Source organism: Orycteropus afer, unplaced genomic scaffold (genome assembly GCF_000298275.1).
Source record: "Orycteropus afer afer isolate SDZICR_OR568_19922 unplaced genomic scaffold, OryAfe1.0 scaffold00024, whole genome shotgun sequence".
In the NCBI taxonomy this organism is placed as follows: Eukaryota; Metazoa; Chordata; class Mammalia; order Tubulidentata; family Orycteropodidae; genus Orycteropus; species Orycteropus afer.
The window spans coordinates 10,704,178-10,720,064 of record NW_006921611.1 but is presented as its reverse complement, the minus strand read 5'-3'; the positions used below and the strand labels follow the sequence as shown (position 1 = coordinate 10,720,064).

The following is a 15,887-nucleotide window of genomic DNA, read 5'->3' as shown; positions in this document are numbered from 1 at the left end:
AGTTGGCCAGGTAGCTGTCTTCCAAATCTCTTGGCATAACTGAGTGAATGCCTCCAATGGGGCATCTGTTTGTTGAAATATCTCAATTGGTATGCCATCCATTCCCGGAGCCTTGTTCTTCGCCAGTTCTTTCATTGCTAACATAATAATAGCTAGCTTATATCGATACCTTCTTATATTCCAGGCATTCTGTCATATATACTTTGTCACACTCAATCCTCCTCACAATCCTAAAAAAGTACAAAGAAGTCAAATAATTTGCATCAAGTACCCAGGTAGCAAGTTGCAAGACTCTTCCAACCCTGGGCACTATTTTCTTTTTAAGAAAACCAGAGACTGCTTTTGCTTCTTATAAAGAAAATAATATGTATTCATTAGGAAAAAAAAATCTAAAGCTATCTTTTGCTCATAGAATCTTTCAACATTGCAATTCGAGGCTTGAATTTTTTCTTCAGTTCTTTCAGCTTGAGAAATGCAGAGTATTCTTCTCTTTTGGTTTTCTAACTCTGGGTCTTTGCACATTTCATTATATTACTTTACTTTTTCTTCTTGAACTGCTCTTTAAAATCTTCTTGTCAGCTCTTTTATTCTGTAATTTCTACCATTTGCTTTAAATAGTCTCTGTTAAGAGCAAGTTTCAGAGTCCCTTCTGACATCCATTTTGATCTTTTTTTCTTTTCCTGTCTTTTTTGATGACCTTTTGCTTTCTTCACATATGATGTTCTTGATGTCATTCCACAGTTAGTGCGGGTTTTTGGTCATTGGTGTTCAATGTGTAAAACCTATTCTTCAGATGGTCTCTAAAATCAGGAAGGATATAATCAAGGTTATATTTTGGCTCTCTTGGACTTGTTTTAATTTCAGCTCAATTTAAAATTGCATATGAGCAATTGATGGTCTGCCTCACAGTCAGCTCCTGGCCTTTTTTTGGCTAAAAATATTGAGCTTCTCCATCACCTTTTTCCACAGGTATAGTCAATTTGATTCCTGTTTGTTCCCATCTGGCAAAGTCCCTGTGCATAGCTGCTGTTTATATCATTGGGCGGGGGAAGGTATTTGCAGTGAATAAGTTGTTGATTTTGCAAAATTCTATCATGTAATCCCTGGCATCATTTCTATCACCAAGACAATATTTTCCAACTATTGATGCTTCTTCTTTGTTTCCCACTTTCACATTCCAATCAGCAGTAATAATCAATATATCTTGATTTCATATTTAGTCAATTGCAGAAGTTGGTAAAAATCTTCAATTTCCTTGTCTTTGGCTTTAGTGGTTGGTACATAAATTTGAATAATATTAGTATTAACTGGTCTACCGTGTAAGTGAGTGGATATTTTCCTGTCACTGACAGCATTATACTTCAGGGTAGATTGTGAAACATTCTTTGTGATGATGAATGTGATACCATTTCTCTTCAAGTTCGTATTCCAAGCATAGTAAATCATATGGTTGTCTGATTCAAAATGGCCCAGACCTGTCCATTTCAGCTCACTAATGCCTAGGATATCAATCTTTATACATTCCATTTCATTCTTGACAACTTCCAATTATCCTACATTCATATTTTGTACATTCCATGACATGATTAGGAATGGATATTTGTAGTTGTTTCTTTTCATTTTGAGTTGTATCTCATCAGAAAACGGAGGTACTGAAAGCTTTACTCCATCCATGTCATTAAGGTTGACTCTACTTTCAGGAGGCAGCTTATCCCCAGTTGTATTTTGAGTATGTTCCAACCTGAGGGGTTCATCTTCTGGCACTATATCAGTCAGTGTTTCATGGCTATTCATAAACTGCTCCAGTAATATATTAGACAGTATTGCACTGCTATTCATAAGATTTTCACTGGCCAATTCTTTGAAAAGTGGAGGGCCCCTTCCTTCTTCTGAGTGTATCTCAGTCTGGAAGCTCCACTGAAATCTGTCCACTATGTGTGACTCTGTTAGGATTTGAAATACTGGTGGCATAGTCTCCAGCCTCAAAATAACACACAAGCCACCGCAGTACGACAAACTGACAGACAAAGCACTTACTGATGAAGATTTAAGACTACAGTTGGCAACATGGATTCCACCTCAACATAAAGAAAACAGAAGTCCTCGTCACTGGACCAATAAGCAGCATCATGACTAATGGAGAAAAGATTGAAGTTGTAAAAAATTTCATATTATTTGGATCCACAATCAAAATCCATGTAAGCAGCAGTCAAGAATCAGACCTGGTCACTTAGAAGACTAAGGTGAGTCTAACCATACCATGGTGTATTCAATTACCTCGTATGTGTGTGAAAGCTGGACAATGAAGAAGAAGACTGAAGAAGAGTTGATGCTTTTGAGTTGTGTTGGCAAAGAATACTGAAAGTACCATAGACTGCCAGAAGAACTAATAAATCTGTCCTGTATGAACTGCAGCCAGATGCTCCTTGGGATCAAGAATAGTTGACTTCATCTCACTTGCTTTGGGCATGTTGTCAGGAGGGACCATTCCCTGGAGAAGGATATCATGCTTATAAAGTAGAGTGTCAGCAGAGAAGAGGAAGACCCTCAACAAGATGGATTGACACAGTGGCTGCAACGATGGGCTCAAGTATAGCAAGGAATGTGAAGATGGCATACTGCCAGGCAGTATTTTGTTCTGTTGTCCATAAGGTTGGTTTGAGTTGGAGCTGATTTGATGGCACCTAACAACAACAACAACAACAACATCCCTTTGTTCTATTCAAACAACTGCCTCTTGGTCTATGTATAGTTTCCTTGTGAGCACAATCAAGTGTTTTGGAATTCCCAGTTTTCACAATGTTATCCATAATTTGTTCTGATCTATGCAGTGAAAGCTTTTGCATTATCAATAAAGCACATGATTGTTGTAATGTGTGCATACCATCCAGATATTACTGTTCACCTTTTAGATCTGCCTATAGTTAGGTTCTCGGAAGGAAGGTTGAGCAATCCTACTTCCGTAGTGATACTGCCTCAGAAACCCAAGGAGGGGTCGCTATGAGTCGGGCCGACTCGACGGCACATAACAACAACAAATAGTTAGGTTGCCAGGTGAGTCATGGGGTTAAGTTCAGGTCTAGCTTGAAGGATGTTTAAGGGCCATAGTCTCTAGGGTCCATCAGTCTTCATCAGACCAGTAAGTCTGGTCTTTTTTATGATTTTGGTTTTTGTACCACATTTCGCCCTATTCCATCAGAAACCTCTTATTGTGATCCCTTTCAGAGTGGTCAGCAATTGTAACTGTGCACCATCTAGTTCTTGTGGTCTCAGAGTCATCCTATCTTCTTTTGATGTTTACTGCAGCATTCAGTATTTCGCCCATAGAATTCTTTAGTATTGCCACTTGAGGCTTGGTTTTTTCCTACAATTCTTTCAGATTGAGAAATGCTGAACATGTTTTTCACTTTTGATTTTCTAGCTCCAGGTCTTTGCACAATTCATTACAATATTTTAGTTTGTCTTCTTGAGGTGCCTTTTGAAGTCTTCTGTTTAGCTCTTTTACTTCATCACTTCTTTTATTTGCTTTAGCTACTCTACATTCAAGAGCAAGTTTCACAGTCTCGTCTGACACCCATTTTGGTCTTTTCTTTTTTTCCTGTCTTTTAAATAACATTTTGCTTTCTTCATATATGATGTCCTTGATATCATCCCACAATTCTTCTGGTCATTAATGTTCAATGCATCAAATCCATTCTTGGGATGGTCTCTGAATTCAGGTGGGATATCCTCAAGGTCTTACTTTGGCTCTTGTAGACTTGTTTTCATTTTCTTTAGCTTCAACTTGTAGTTGCATATTAACATTTGATGGCCTATTCTAAACCAGTGCCTAGCCTTGTTCCAATTGATGATATTGAGGTTCTCTTTCATCTCTTTGCACAGATATAGTGGATTTGATTCTTTTGTATTCCATATGGTAAGGCCCATGTATATAGTCACCACTTATGTTGTTGGGAAAAGATATTTCCAATGAATAAACCATTGGTCTTGCAAAATTCTATCAGACAATGGCAATCTCTGTCATTGTTTTTATCACCAAGGCCAAATATTCCAACCACTGATTCTTCTTCTCTGTTTTCAATTTTTGTATTCCAACCAACAGGAATTATCAATACATCTTGATTACATGTTTGATCAGTTCCAGACTGTGAAAATTGGTAAAACTTTTTAATTTCTTAATCATTGGCTTTAGTGGTTGGTGTATAAATTTGCATAATTTTCATATTAACTCATCTTTTTCATTTTGTTGTTGTTAGGTGCTATCGAGTGGTCTCCAACTCATAATGACATTATGTACAACAGAACAAAATGCTGCCTGGTCCTTTGCCAGCCTCACGATCCTTGCTATACCTGAGCCCATCGTTGCAGCCACTGTGTCAATCCATCTTGTTGAGGGTCTTCCCCTTTTTCACAGACCTTGCACTCTACAAAGCATGATAATTCTCCAGAGAATGGTCCCTTCTGACACCATGACTAAAGTAGGTGAGATGAAGTCTGGCCATTCTCGCTTTGAAGGAGCATTCCATCTGCACTTTTTCCAGGACAAATTTGTTAATTCTTTTAGCAGTCCATGGTACTTTCGGTATACTTCACCAACACCACAATTCAAAAGCATCAACTCTTCTTCAGTCTTCCTTATTCATTGTCCAGCTCTCACATGCATATGAGGCAATTGAAAATACTATGACTTGGGTTTGCTGCCCCTTAGCCTTCAAGGAAACATTTTTGCTCTTCATTACTTGAAAGAAGTCTTTTGCAGCAGATTTGTCCAATGCAATATGTCATCTGATGTCTTGACTGCTACTTCCATTGGTGGTGATTATAAAACCAAGTAATATGAAGTCTTTGACAACTTCAATCATTTCTCCATTTATTATGATGTTGCTTATTGTTCCAGTCGTGAGGATTTTTGTTTTCTTTATATTGAGGTGTAATCCATACTACAGACTGTAGTCTTCAATCTTCATCAGTAAGTGTGTCAAGTCATCCTCACTTTCAGCAAGCAAAGTTGTATCATCTGTGCATTGCAGGTTGTTAATGAGTCTTCCTTTAATCTTGATGCCACGTTCTTCTTCATATAGTCCAGCTTCTTGGATTATTTGCTCAACATACAGATTGAATAAGTATGGTGAAAGGCTACAACCCTGACACTCTCCTTCCTGATTTTAAACCATGTAATATCCCCTTGCTCTGTTTGAATGAGAGCCTCCTGGTCTATGTACAGGTTCTTGATGGACATAATTAAGTGTTCTATAATTCCCATTCTTCTCAGTGTTACCTGTAATTTGTTATGATCCACACAATCGAATGCTTTTGCATAGTCAATAAAATACAATTAAACATCTTTCTGGTATTCTTTGCTTTCAGCCACTATCCAACTAACACCAGCAATATTATCCCTCATTCCACATCATCTTCTGAATCCAGCTTGCATTTCTGGAAGTCCTCTGTCAATATAGTGCTGGAATCATTTTTGAATTATCTTCAGTAAGTTTTTGCATGTGATATTAATGATATTGTTTGATAACTTCCATATTTTGTGGGATCACTTTTCTTTGGAATGGGTACAAATATGGATCTCTTCCAGTCAGTTTGACCAGGTAGCTATCTTCCAGATCTCTTGGCATAACTGAGTGAGTGCCTCCAGTGTGGCATCCATTTGTTGAAACATCTCAATGGGTATTGAGTCTATTCCTGGAGCCTTGTTCTTTGCCAGTTCCTTCAATGCAAATTGACTTCTTCCTTCAATACCATTGGTTCTTGATCATGTGCTACCTCCTTAAATGGATGAACATCAACAAATTCTTTTTGGTATAGCAACTTTGTTTATTCCTTCAATCTTCTTTTGATGTTTCCTGCATCATTCAATATATTGACCATAGAATCTTTCAGTATTGCAACTTGAGGCTTAAATTTTTTCTTCAGTTCTTGCAGCTTGAAAAATGCTGAGTGTGTTCTTCCCTTTAGGTTTTCCACTCCATGTCTTTACACATTTCATTATAATAATTGACTTTGTCTTCTTGAGCTGCTCTTTGAAATCTTCCATTCAGCTCTTTATCTTGTCATTTCTTCCATTTGCTTTAGCTACTCTTCATTCAGAGGAGTTCTGGTGGCATAGTGCCTAAAGCATTACACTGCTAACCAGAAGGCTGGTGATTCAAACCCACCAGCCACTCCTTGGAAGGAAGTTTGCACAATCTATTTCCATAGTGATACAGCCTCAGAAACCCAAGGAGAGGTCGCTATGAGTTGGTTTTGATTGTACTGAAGTGTATTTTTGTTTTGTGTACCCTTCATTCAAGGGCAAGTTTCAGAGTCTCTTGCATCCATTTTTGTCTTTTCTTCCTTTCCTATCTTTTAAATCACCTTTTGCTTTCTTCATGGATGATGTCCTTGATGTCATCACACATTTCCTCTGGTTTTCAGTCATTAGTGTTCAATCCATCAAATCTATTCTTTAAATAGTCTCTAAATTCAAGAGGGATATAATCAAGGTCATATTTCTACTCTCCTGGACTTCTTTTAATTATCTTCAGCTTCAACATGAACTTGCATATGAGCAATTGATGGTCTGTTCCACAATCAGCATATAAATATTATCCTATCATGGATGGCGTTTTACTTCAAGATAGAGCTTGATGTGTTCTTTTTGGAAATGAACGTGATGCTCTTCTTCTTCAATTTGTCATTGCTAGCACAGTGGACCATGTTTTTATGATTCCACATGACCAATACCACTCAAGTTTGACTCAGTAAATGCCTAGGCTGTCAATCTTCAAGTGGTCCATTTTACTTTGACAACTTCCAATTTTTTTATATTCATACTCCATATATCCCTTGTTCTGATTATTAATGGATATTTATAGCTGTTTCTTCTCATTTTGAGTCATGCCACATCAGAAAATGAGGGTCCTGAAAGCTTTACTCCCTCAATGTCATTAAAATTGACTCTACTTTGAGTCATCTCATCATCTACTTTGACTCTACTCATCTTCCAGCAGTGTATTCAGACAATGTTCTGCTGTTATTCATAAAGTTTTCATTGGTCAAGTTTTTTAAGAAGTAGATCTCCAGGTTCTTCTTCCTAGTCTGTCTTAGACTGTAACCAGTTCTGAAACTTGTCCACCATGGGTGACCATATTGGTATTTGAATATCAGTGGCATAGCTTCCAGCATCACAGCAATACACAAGCCACTACAGTATGAGAAACTGACAAATGTGTGATGGGGGTTGGCTCTTAAAAACAAAACAAAACAAAAATCTACTGCCATGAGATCAATTCCAACTCATAACAACTTCCATTGGGTTTCCAAGATGGTTAATCTTTACAGAAGTAGATTGCCCCATCTTCCATTCACAGAGTGACTGTGAGCTCTGAGCCATCAACTTTCTGGTTAGCAGTCAAATGCCTTAGGTGCTGCACCACCAGAGTTCCTTAGGGGGTTGGCTTTAGATGAGTCAATATTGCAAAATAGTCAAGTTTTTTACTTGATAGCACAGAGCATTTTCTTTATCTCATGATCCCTAGTGGTAGGCCCAAAGTTGGTATTCTGTTATTGAATGACTTAAATGAATAAACTAATGAATGAATATATTTTCTTTTGAATTTTCTGGTGGGAAGTAAGCCTTCATGTGCATTAGATTAATGTATTATCCTTCTTCTGTATATTCACATTTTAAAAGATTATGCTAGAAGAAGAACCCATGAGAATGATATTTAAAGTTGAATTTCTGATTGCCACTGAAATCAAGGTAGGATAGGGCTAGGATTGGACAGAGGTTTGCCTGGAATCTCTCAAATTTTTTTTAGATAGATGACAGCATATTCTACTTACATGCCTTGGGAGAAGACGAAGAATGTTTTTAGTTTGAATTATGTCCAGGAATTTCAGTTTAGAGACATATGTTCTAACAATTTCAGCCACCCAGAAATGGAGCAGGCTGCTTCTCGCAGAACCATATTCACACTTCTGCTATACGATCTCGTCTGCTCTCTTGGAAGAGAGAGTAGAGTGTGGTTGGAAGGGTGGACCAGATTCCCTCTATGATACTCTGTCCCTGAATATTTGGAGATTCTAGGATGTATTCAGGAGCTCTGGTGGCATAGTGCCTAAGGCATTTGACTGCTAACCAGAAGGCTGGTGGTTCAAACCTACCAGCCACTCCTTAGAAGAAAGGTTGAGCAATCTACTTCCATAGTGATAACTGCCTCAGAAACCCAAGGAGGGGTCGCAATGAGTCCGATCTGACTTGATGGCAGTGAGTTTGTTTTGTTTGTTTTAGGATGTATTCAGGTGGTTGATGACTTGATGCAGCTAACCAGCTTTGTCTGTTGTCCACAGGTCTGAGGCGCAATTACAGATGTACCATATGCAGTGTCTCTCTAAACTCAATAGAACAGTATCATGCTCATCTGAAAGGATCTAAACACCAGACCAAGTAGGTACTTTTTTACTTTCACTCTTCCGTCATTTTTAGTGTAATTTTTAGAGAGATGAATAAAAGCTAACCATTTTACTTATTTTAAAATAAGTAGATGGAAATCATCACTCTTTATCTCTGAAGTTCCTTTGACTTTATGTGGCATTTGTTTTCTTTTTTTTTCCGGTAAGCCCCCAGGGACTCCCTTGTTTGCCGTCGAGTCGGCCCCGACTCATTGTGACCCCTCCTTGGGTTTCCAAGGCAGTATCACTACGGAAGTAGGATTGCCCAACTAGTGTTACTTGAAGATAGACTTCCTTTCCTTTTGTTTGCACAATTCCTGAGAAGTTTTTTTTTTTTTTCTTTTAAAATTGATTAGTGAATTAAAGGATAGCTCAGCACACTTTTATAAACTTGAGGAAACTTTTAGACTCTAAAAGTTTTTAAATAAGAAATTTTATACCTATTTGGAGGATGTGCCAGATTTTGATGTGAGGACAGATTCTATAAATCTTTTCTGTCACTTTCCCTTTCTAGATAAATATTGTCAATTATTATAGAAACTTAATGAATCCTCTGGTGTATTAAATCATATACATAGCTTTTTACATTTAAATGGAAACTCATAACATTTTCCACTAAATTCTTATGATTTTAAACTGGAAAAAAGTAAACTAGTCATCATTTCACCTACATTAATATTATACAGAAGGAAGATGGGGCAATCTACTTCCATAGTGATACTGCCTTGGAAACCCAAGGAGGGGTCAATATGAGTCGGGTCCGACTTGACGGCACATAACAACAATAACAACAACAATATTATGCATCTCATTAAAAATCTCTGATATTAGCTTTGTGTGCATTCGTAAAGCAGCTACTAGGACTACTAAAAAAATAGAAAAATGAAAACAAAAATATTTCAAAAAGATGCAATTTTCCTAAGCAAAATTGCTATCATTTTCTTAATATTCATTAGAATAATTTAACTTTGGTGAAACACATTTGACGGTATCAAGGCCTCATGAATAATGAATGATTCATTCAATAAACATTTATTGAGTGCCTAATATGTGTCAGATTCTGAGAGACTCATTGGGGAAGAAAAAAATGAATATGCGTAGTCCTTTTTCTTGTGGAACTCATTGCCAGGCTGGGGAAAGAGACAAAAAACAGGTAGATTTGCTTTGCAATGCCTTAAGATTTACAGCTAGGTTTTTTTTTTTTCTTCTACCTATTATTGTGATTTGGGTGAAAGTTTACATAGCAAATTGGTTTTCCCTTCAACAATTCATATATATTTTGTTTGTGACATTGACTGAAATCCTCACACTATAACAGCACTTTTCCCACTTCTTCCTTGTGTTTCCCATTTCCATTAGTCCTTTCCAATCCCTTCCTGCTTTTTCTATCTATCTGAGCTTTATCTATCCTTCAGTGACTGCTGCTCTTTTGATATCCTATGGTTGATTGTTCTAAGGAGTGCATACCACCCTGGTGTTATTGTTCACCTTATAGGCCTGTCTGTTATTTGGTTAAAGTTGAGCCACAGGGTTGAATTCAGTTCCAGGTTTCAAGGGTGACTAACAGTCATAGAATTCAGAGTTCTACTAGTCTCTGTCAGACTGGTAAGGCTGGTCATTTTCAGTTCTGAGTACAGGGGTAGGAACAATTAACTAGGTGCTTCACGACAGGCTTCACAGGAACATTGGTATAAAATTTGAATAACATATGATAAGATCATGGTCTGATTTTGCTATATCCTTGGGTCTACTACATCATTTGAAACATATTAGAGGCTTCATAAACATTTTTGATTAAATGAATGTGTGATTTTGAAAGATGACTTACAATTTCCCAGGTAGAGATATGAAGAAGGGGCATTCCTGGCAAGGAATTTGCTTTGCAAAAAAATATTGTAAAGATGTAGATCCCAGAAGGACCTTGCTCAGATAAGGAAAATTAAACACAGGGTTGGTTACTGACTCTCTGTGTTTTCTTTCATATTGTGTTATCTAATGAGTCAGAGCCAAAATATTGCTTGCTTTACTCTAATCTACTCCAGAGTAAATTTCTTCATGAATATTTTCCCTATTTATTATGGAATGTTTAGAAAGCTTGTTATTGTACCAGGGCTTCAAACTAGTTCATTCTGGTTCGATTCCCTGTTGAGAATTTGTATGTCTACCTCAGATATACTCAATCAGAATCTATATTTTAACAAGATCCCTGGGGAACTGGTTTGAAGCTCAATTATGTACATTCTTTCCCCTCAGTAAACTCTTTTTCCTTGTCTCTCTAGCCAGTATGTTTTTACCTGTGTCTCATGTACAGGCAGACATATTACAAGTAACTGTATCCAAAAATGACCATCTTATGAGAGGTTACGTTGTTGTTGTTGTTGTTATGTGCTGTCGAGTCAGACCTGACTCATAGCACCCCTCCTTGGATTTCCGAGGCAGTTTCACTACAGAAGTAGATTGCCCAAGCTTCCTTCCAAGGAGTGGCTGGTGGGTTTGAACCACCAGCCTTCTGGTTAGCAGTCAAGTGCCTTAGGCACTGTGTTACCAGAGCTCCTCTGGGAGGTTATAGTTTTTATTTTTAATGAATAGACAAAGGTAGACAATGGTAACTTTCAGTGACATGAATCATATAAATGATGAAAGAAGATAGTATCTCTAGCTTCTAGAAAATATTTCTCTATCTCTCTAGCTGTATATATAAAACATAATGTACCTGAACCTATACTAGGTATTTTTATATCTCTTTTCCCTAGCTATTTTTTTTCTTATCTGATACTGATTTTATTTATTTATTTATCTATTTATTTGTTTGTTTTTAAGTTTTTATTTTGGTTTGGATGAAAATTAACAGGGAAAAGTCATTTTCCATATAGCAGTTCATCCACATTTTGTCTCAAGACATTGACTGCAATTCCCAAAATGTAATAACTCTCTTCCCACATCCTCCCTGGAGTTCCCTCTTCTCTGTGTCCTTCTCTTTCATGCACTACCTGCAACCCCCCCAGCTGTCTCCCTGTGCAAACACTGCCTTTCTGTTTTTCCATGATTGATCTCCAAGTAGTGTATCTACCTGATGTAAATGTTCAGCCCATATGTCTGTTTATTACTTGGCTGGAATCCCCTAACTATTTTTGAGATAAACATTACTGATCCATTATTTTACATGAGAAAAATAACACTCAGAAGAGTAACTTACCTAAAATTACCTCGCTAACAAATGGAAAAGCCAGGACTGAACCCCAAAGTGTCTGATTTATACCTCAACTTACTCCATTTCACTGAGTTACCACAAACCTAGGCTTGGAATGGAGAAGTGACAATAGAACACATTGTGATGAATATTCCCACCCCTAAATAACTTCAGAAGGAAATATCTACAGCATTCATTTTTACTTCAGAAGCAAAAGGATACTTTCCTTCTAAAAAGTTAAATGAGATAAATGTGCACAAACTAATTACAATAGCCTTGTCACAAGTGTCTATGTCATATGTTCTTACCATTTGAATGTGTGTATATACGTGTGTGTAAAGTGCTTGTTCAAGTTCTTTGACCATTTAGAAAACCAGATTGTCTCCTTTTTGGTGATCTGTAGGCATCTTGGGTTATAGGAGTGCTTTATAAATTCAGAATATGGGTCCTTTGATGTTCTGAATATAGAGATCTAGATCTATAGTTATACAGAAAAAAAAAAAAAAAAACCTAAAGCTATTGCCTTTGACTAGATTCTTACTGATAGAGACCCTATGGGACAGAGTAGGTCTCCCCCATAAAGTTTCTAAGGCTGAGATCTTTACAGAAGCAGACTGCCATATTTTTCTCCCGTGGAGTGGATGGTGGGTTCAAATAACCAACCTTCCTGTTAGCAGATGAGTTCTTAACCACTGCACCATCAGTCTTGATAGATATTAATGTTCCTAATTTATACTGAAGTCCTATCTATCAATATGTTCCTTTTAAAGTTAAGTGTCTTATGTGATATTTAATAGTTCTCTGCTTATCCCAAAATTAGTAAGAAAAATTTCCTGTGATATCATCTGGAAATTATGTTGTTGTTCAAATATAGGTCTTTGATTCATCTTATTTTAATTTTATGATGTTAATTTTATTTATAATGTGAAGGAGAGGTCGAGGCTTATTTTTTTTCCCATACAGATATCCATTTGATCCAGCATTATTAATTGAAAAAAAAGAAAAACACAATGGATTTTTACAATGTTGAATCTTCTAGTCCGTGACTATAGTATATTACAGCGTTTATAATAGTCTTAAATTTTTTCATTAGTGTTTTGTAGTAATGTCATGCATTTATTTAGATTTATTCCTCATTACTTGTTTTCAGGTGCTAGTGTAAATGAGATCATTTAAAATTTTGATCTTGAAAATATATTTTGTTGTCTAAACACAGGAACCTTTTATCCAATGGCTTTGGTAAATTCACTTACTAATTCATATCTCATCTCCAGAGACTTTTGACATTTGCTATGTAAAACACATGCCATCTGCAAAGAATCACTATTCTCTTTCTTTCTTTCTTATACTTCTTCTTGCCTTATTTCATTGTCTCAGATCACTGACACAATGGTGAATACAAGTAGTGATATAAGACATTCTTGTCTCATTCTTGATTTCAGGATTTTCCCAGATACATTAAAAGAAACTAGTTAGGAAGTTTACATTCTATTCATAGTTTTGTCAAATTTGCATTATGAATGGGTGTTGAAGTTTATCAGATGCTTTTACTGTATCTATTTACATGATCAGATGATTCTTCTTTATTTTTTGATATATTACATTGCCTTGAATGATTCTCAAATATTAAACCAACTTTCCATTGCTAAAATAAATGTCATTTAGCTGTGATGCATTATTCTTTTATATATTTCTGGAATGTTTCCTTTTCCATAATGTGTATGTCAAGTTTGGTATCAAATTTTTGTTGCTCTCATTAAATAACCTGTAAAATTTTAGTCCCTGAAAAATTGTGTGATAGGTTGATGTTATTTCTTAAATATTTAGTATTCACTAGTGAAGCCATGTAGGCATGGAGGTTTATACTGTAGGAAGATTTTTATTAAATGTTCTTTAATAGATGGAACACTATTCACTGATAGGAAAGAATAAGTTAAAACTCTGAAAATGAACTTTAAATATATATATGTGTGTATACATATATATGCATATTCCTATGTGCATATGTGTATATATTTAAAGCTGTATTAGGATTCATATTTAAGTAGTCCTTTTATTGCCTCCAATTATTATGAATTATCCTTCTTTATCACTATTAGTACTTCCACCCTTAAAATCCACTCTGTCCTCAGTATGTATTTGTCTTATTCTTGATTTCAGGATGACTCATGATCCTGGTACTCTTTCCTACAAACCTTGAATTTACCCTAAAAATTCTACCCACAATTTGTCCCTAGATAACCTTTACCAATGTATTGGAGTTGCTTTGATGTGAAACCTATTTACTTGTTCCACAAGTCACAGTTTCATAGTTAGCTGCTTACTATTCCGTAGGTAACTTGCATCACTATGCCAATGATGACAGTGATGATGATGATGATGATGATGATGATGATGATGAATAAAGAGAAGAAGATGATGATGTTGTCACTGATGACTTGAGTAAAACTTCCATACAGCATTAAATCAAATACTTTGGAACTATTATCATATGTAATATTTGCAGCATACCTATAGCTGATCAGATGTTTGCATTTCTACTTTGTTGTTGTTAGGTGCCATCCAGTGGTCTCAGACTCATAGCAACCTTATGTACAATGTAATGGAACACTGCTCTGTCCTGTGCCAGCTTCATGATCCTTGCTATATTTGAGCCCATTGTTGCAGCCACTGTGCCAATCCATCTTGTTGAGGGCCTTCCCCTTTTTCATTGACCCTCCACTTTACCAAGCTGATATCCTTCTCTAGGGAATGGCATCTCCTGACAACATGACCAAAGTAGGTGAGACAAAGTCTGGCCATTCTCACTTGCAAGGAGCATTCCAGCTACACTTCTTCTAGGACAGATTTGTTAGTTCTTTTGGCAGTCCACTGTACTTTCAGTATTCTTTACCAACACCACAACTTACAAGTATCAACTCTTCTTCAGTCTTCCTTATTCATTGTCTAGCTCTCACATGCGTTAAGAGGTGATTGAAAATACCATGGCTTAGGTTTGAAACCCCTTAGTCTTCAAGGAGACATCTTTGCTCCTCATCACTTGAAAGATGTCTTTTGCAGCAGATTTGTCAATATATTGTCGGATGTCTTGAATGCTACTTCCGTTGGTGTTGATTGTAGAACCAAGTAATATGAAGCCTTTGATAACTTCAATCTTTTCTCCATTTGTGGTGATGCTGCTTATTGATCCTGTTGTGAGGATTTTTGTTTTCTTTATATTGAGATGTAATCCATACTGCAGAGTTTAGTCTTCAGTCTTCATCGGTAAGTCCTTTAATTCATCCTCATTTTCAGTGAGCAAAGTTGTGTTGTCAGCATATTGCAGATTGCTAATGAGTCTTCCTCCAATCCTGATGCCACATTCTTCTTCATATAGTCCAACATCTTATTTGCTCAGTATACAGATTGAATAAGTATGGTGAAAGGGTACAACTGTGACACCCTCCTTTCCTGATTTTAAACCATGTAGTATCCCCTTGTTCTGTTTGAACAACAGCTTCCTGATCTCTGTACAGGTTCCTCCTGAGTACAGTTAAGTGTTCTGGAATTCCCATTCTCCTCAATGTTATCCATAGTTTGTTATGATCCATACAATCAAAAGCTTTTTCATAGTCAATAAAACACAAGTAAACATCTTTCTGGTATTCTTTGCTTTGAGGCAAGATCCATCTGACATCAGCAATGATATTCCTCATACTACATCCTGTTTTGAGTATCTGCTTTATCAGTCAGAAAATTGACTGTTAGATAAGTGATTTGTCCAAGGCCCCAAAGATAATTGGTTGGCAGAGTCTAGATGCTATCTGCCATCAATACTATTAGTTTAATAATAATTATTGATATTATGATTATATTGCTCTCCATTAAGTAACACAGATACCAGCTTTGTGTGTGTGTGTGTGTGTGTGCGTCCAAATGTTATAAACAGCATAATGGCAGTCCAGCTTCTCTCCATTGTTAAATAGTAAGAGAAACATTAAATAGCTAATGAGATTAAAGGTTTAGAAATGCAAATACTCACACTGATTTATAAAGCAATTTCCTATTAGTAGATTTTTCAGGGTTTCCAGGGGATCTAGTCTGTCAATTTGTACAAATGATTAAAATGAAATGTAAAGGTACATGAATCTGTACCATGAACTAATGAACGATGTTCCCTTAATGTACTTAAATTTGAGCTTAGGGAACCCTCCAGGCCTCAGGATGTTATATTACCTAGAAATAAAGGATGTAAAAGTTGTCATTATTTACT

General features: G+C 36.5%; 1 protein-coding gene across 1 annotated transcript in view; it reads left to right on the top strand.

The window, feature by feature from the left end:
- ZMAT4 (zinc finger matrin-type 4) overlaps positions 1 to 14,040 on the top strand; it is a 418,444-nt gene extending 404,404 nt beyond the window's left edge. The window contains exons 5-7 of the mRNA XM_007935068.1: positions 8,344 to 8,440; positions 10,725 to 10,771; positions 13,970 to 14,040. Coding sequence (XP_007933259.1) covers positions 8,344 to 8,440; positions 10,725 to 10,771; positions 13,970 to 14,040 — 215 coding nt within the window. The remainder of the gene's footprint in view (positions 1 to 8,343; positions 8,441 to 10,724; positions 10,772 to 13,969) is intronic.
- Positions 14,041 to 15,887: the final 1,847 nt, after the last annotated feature.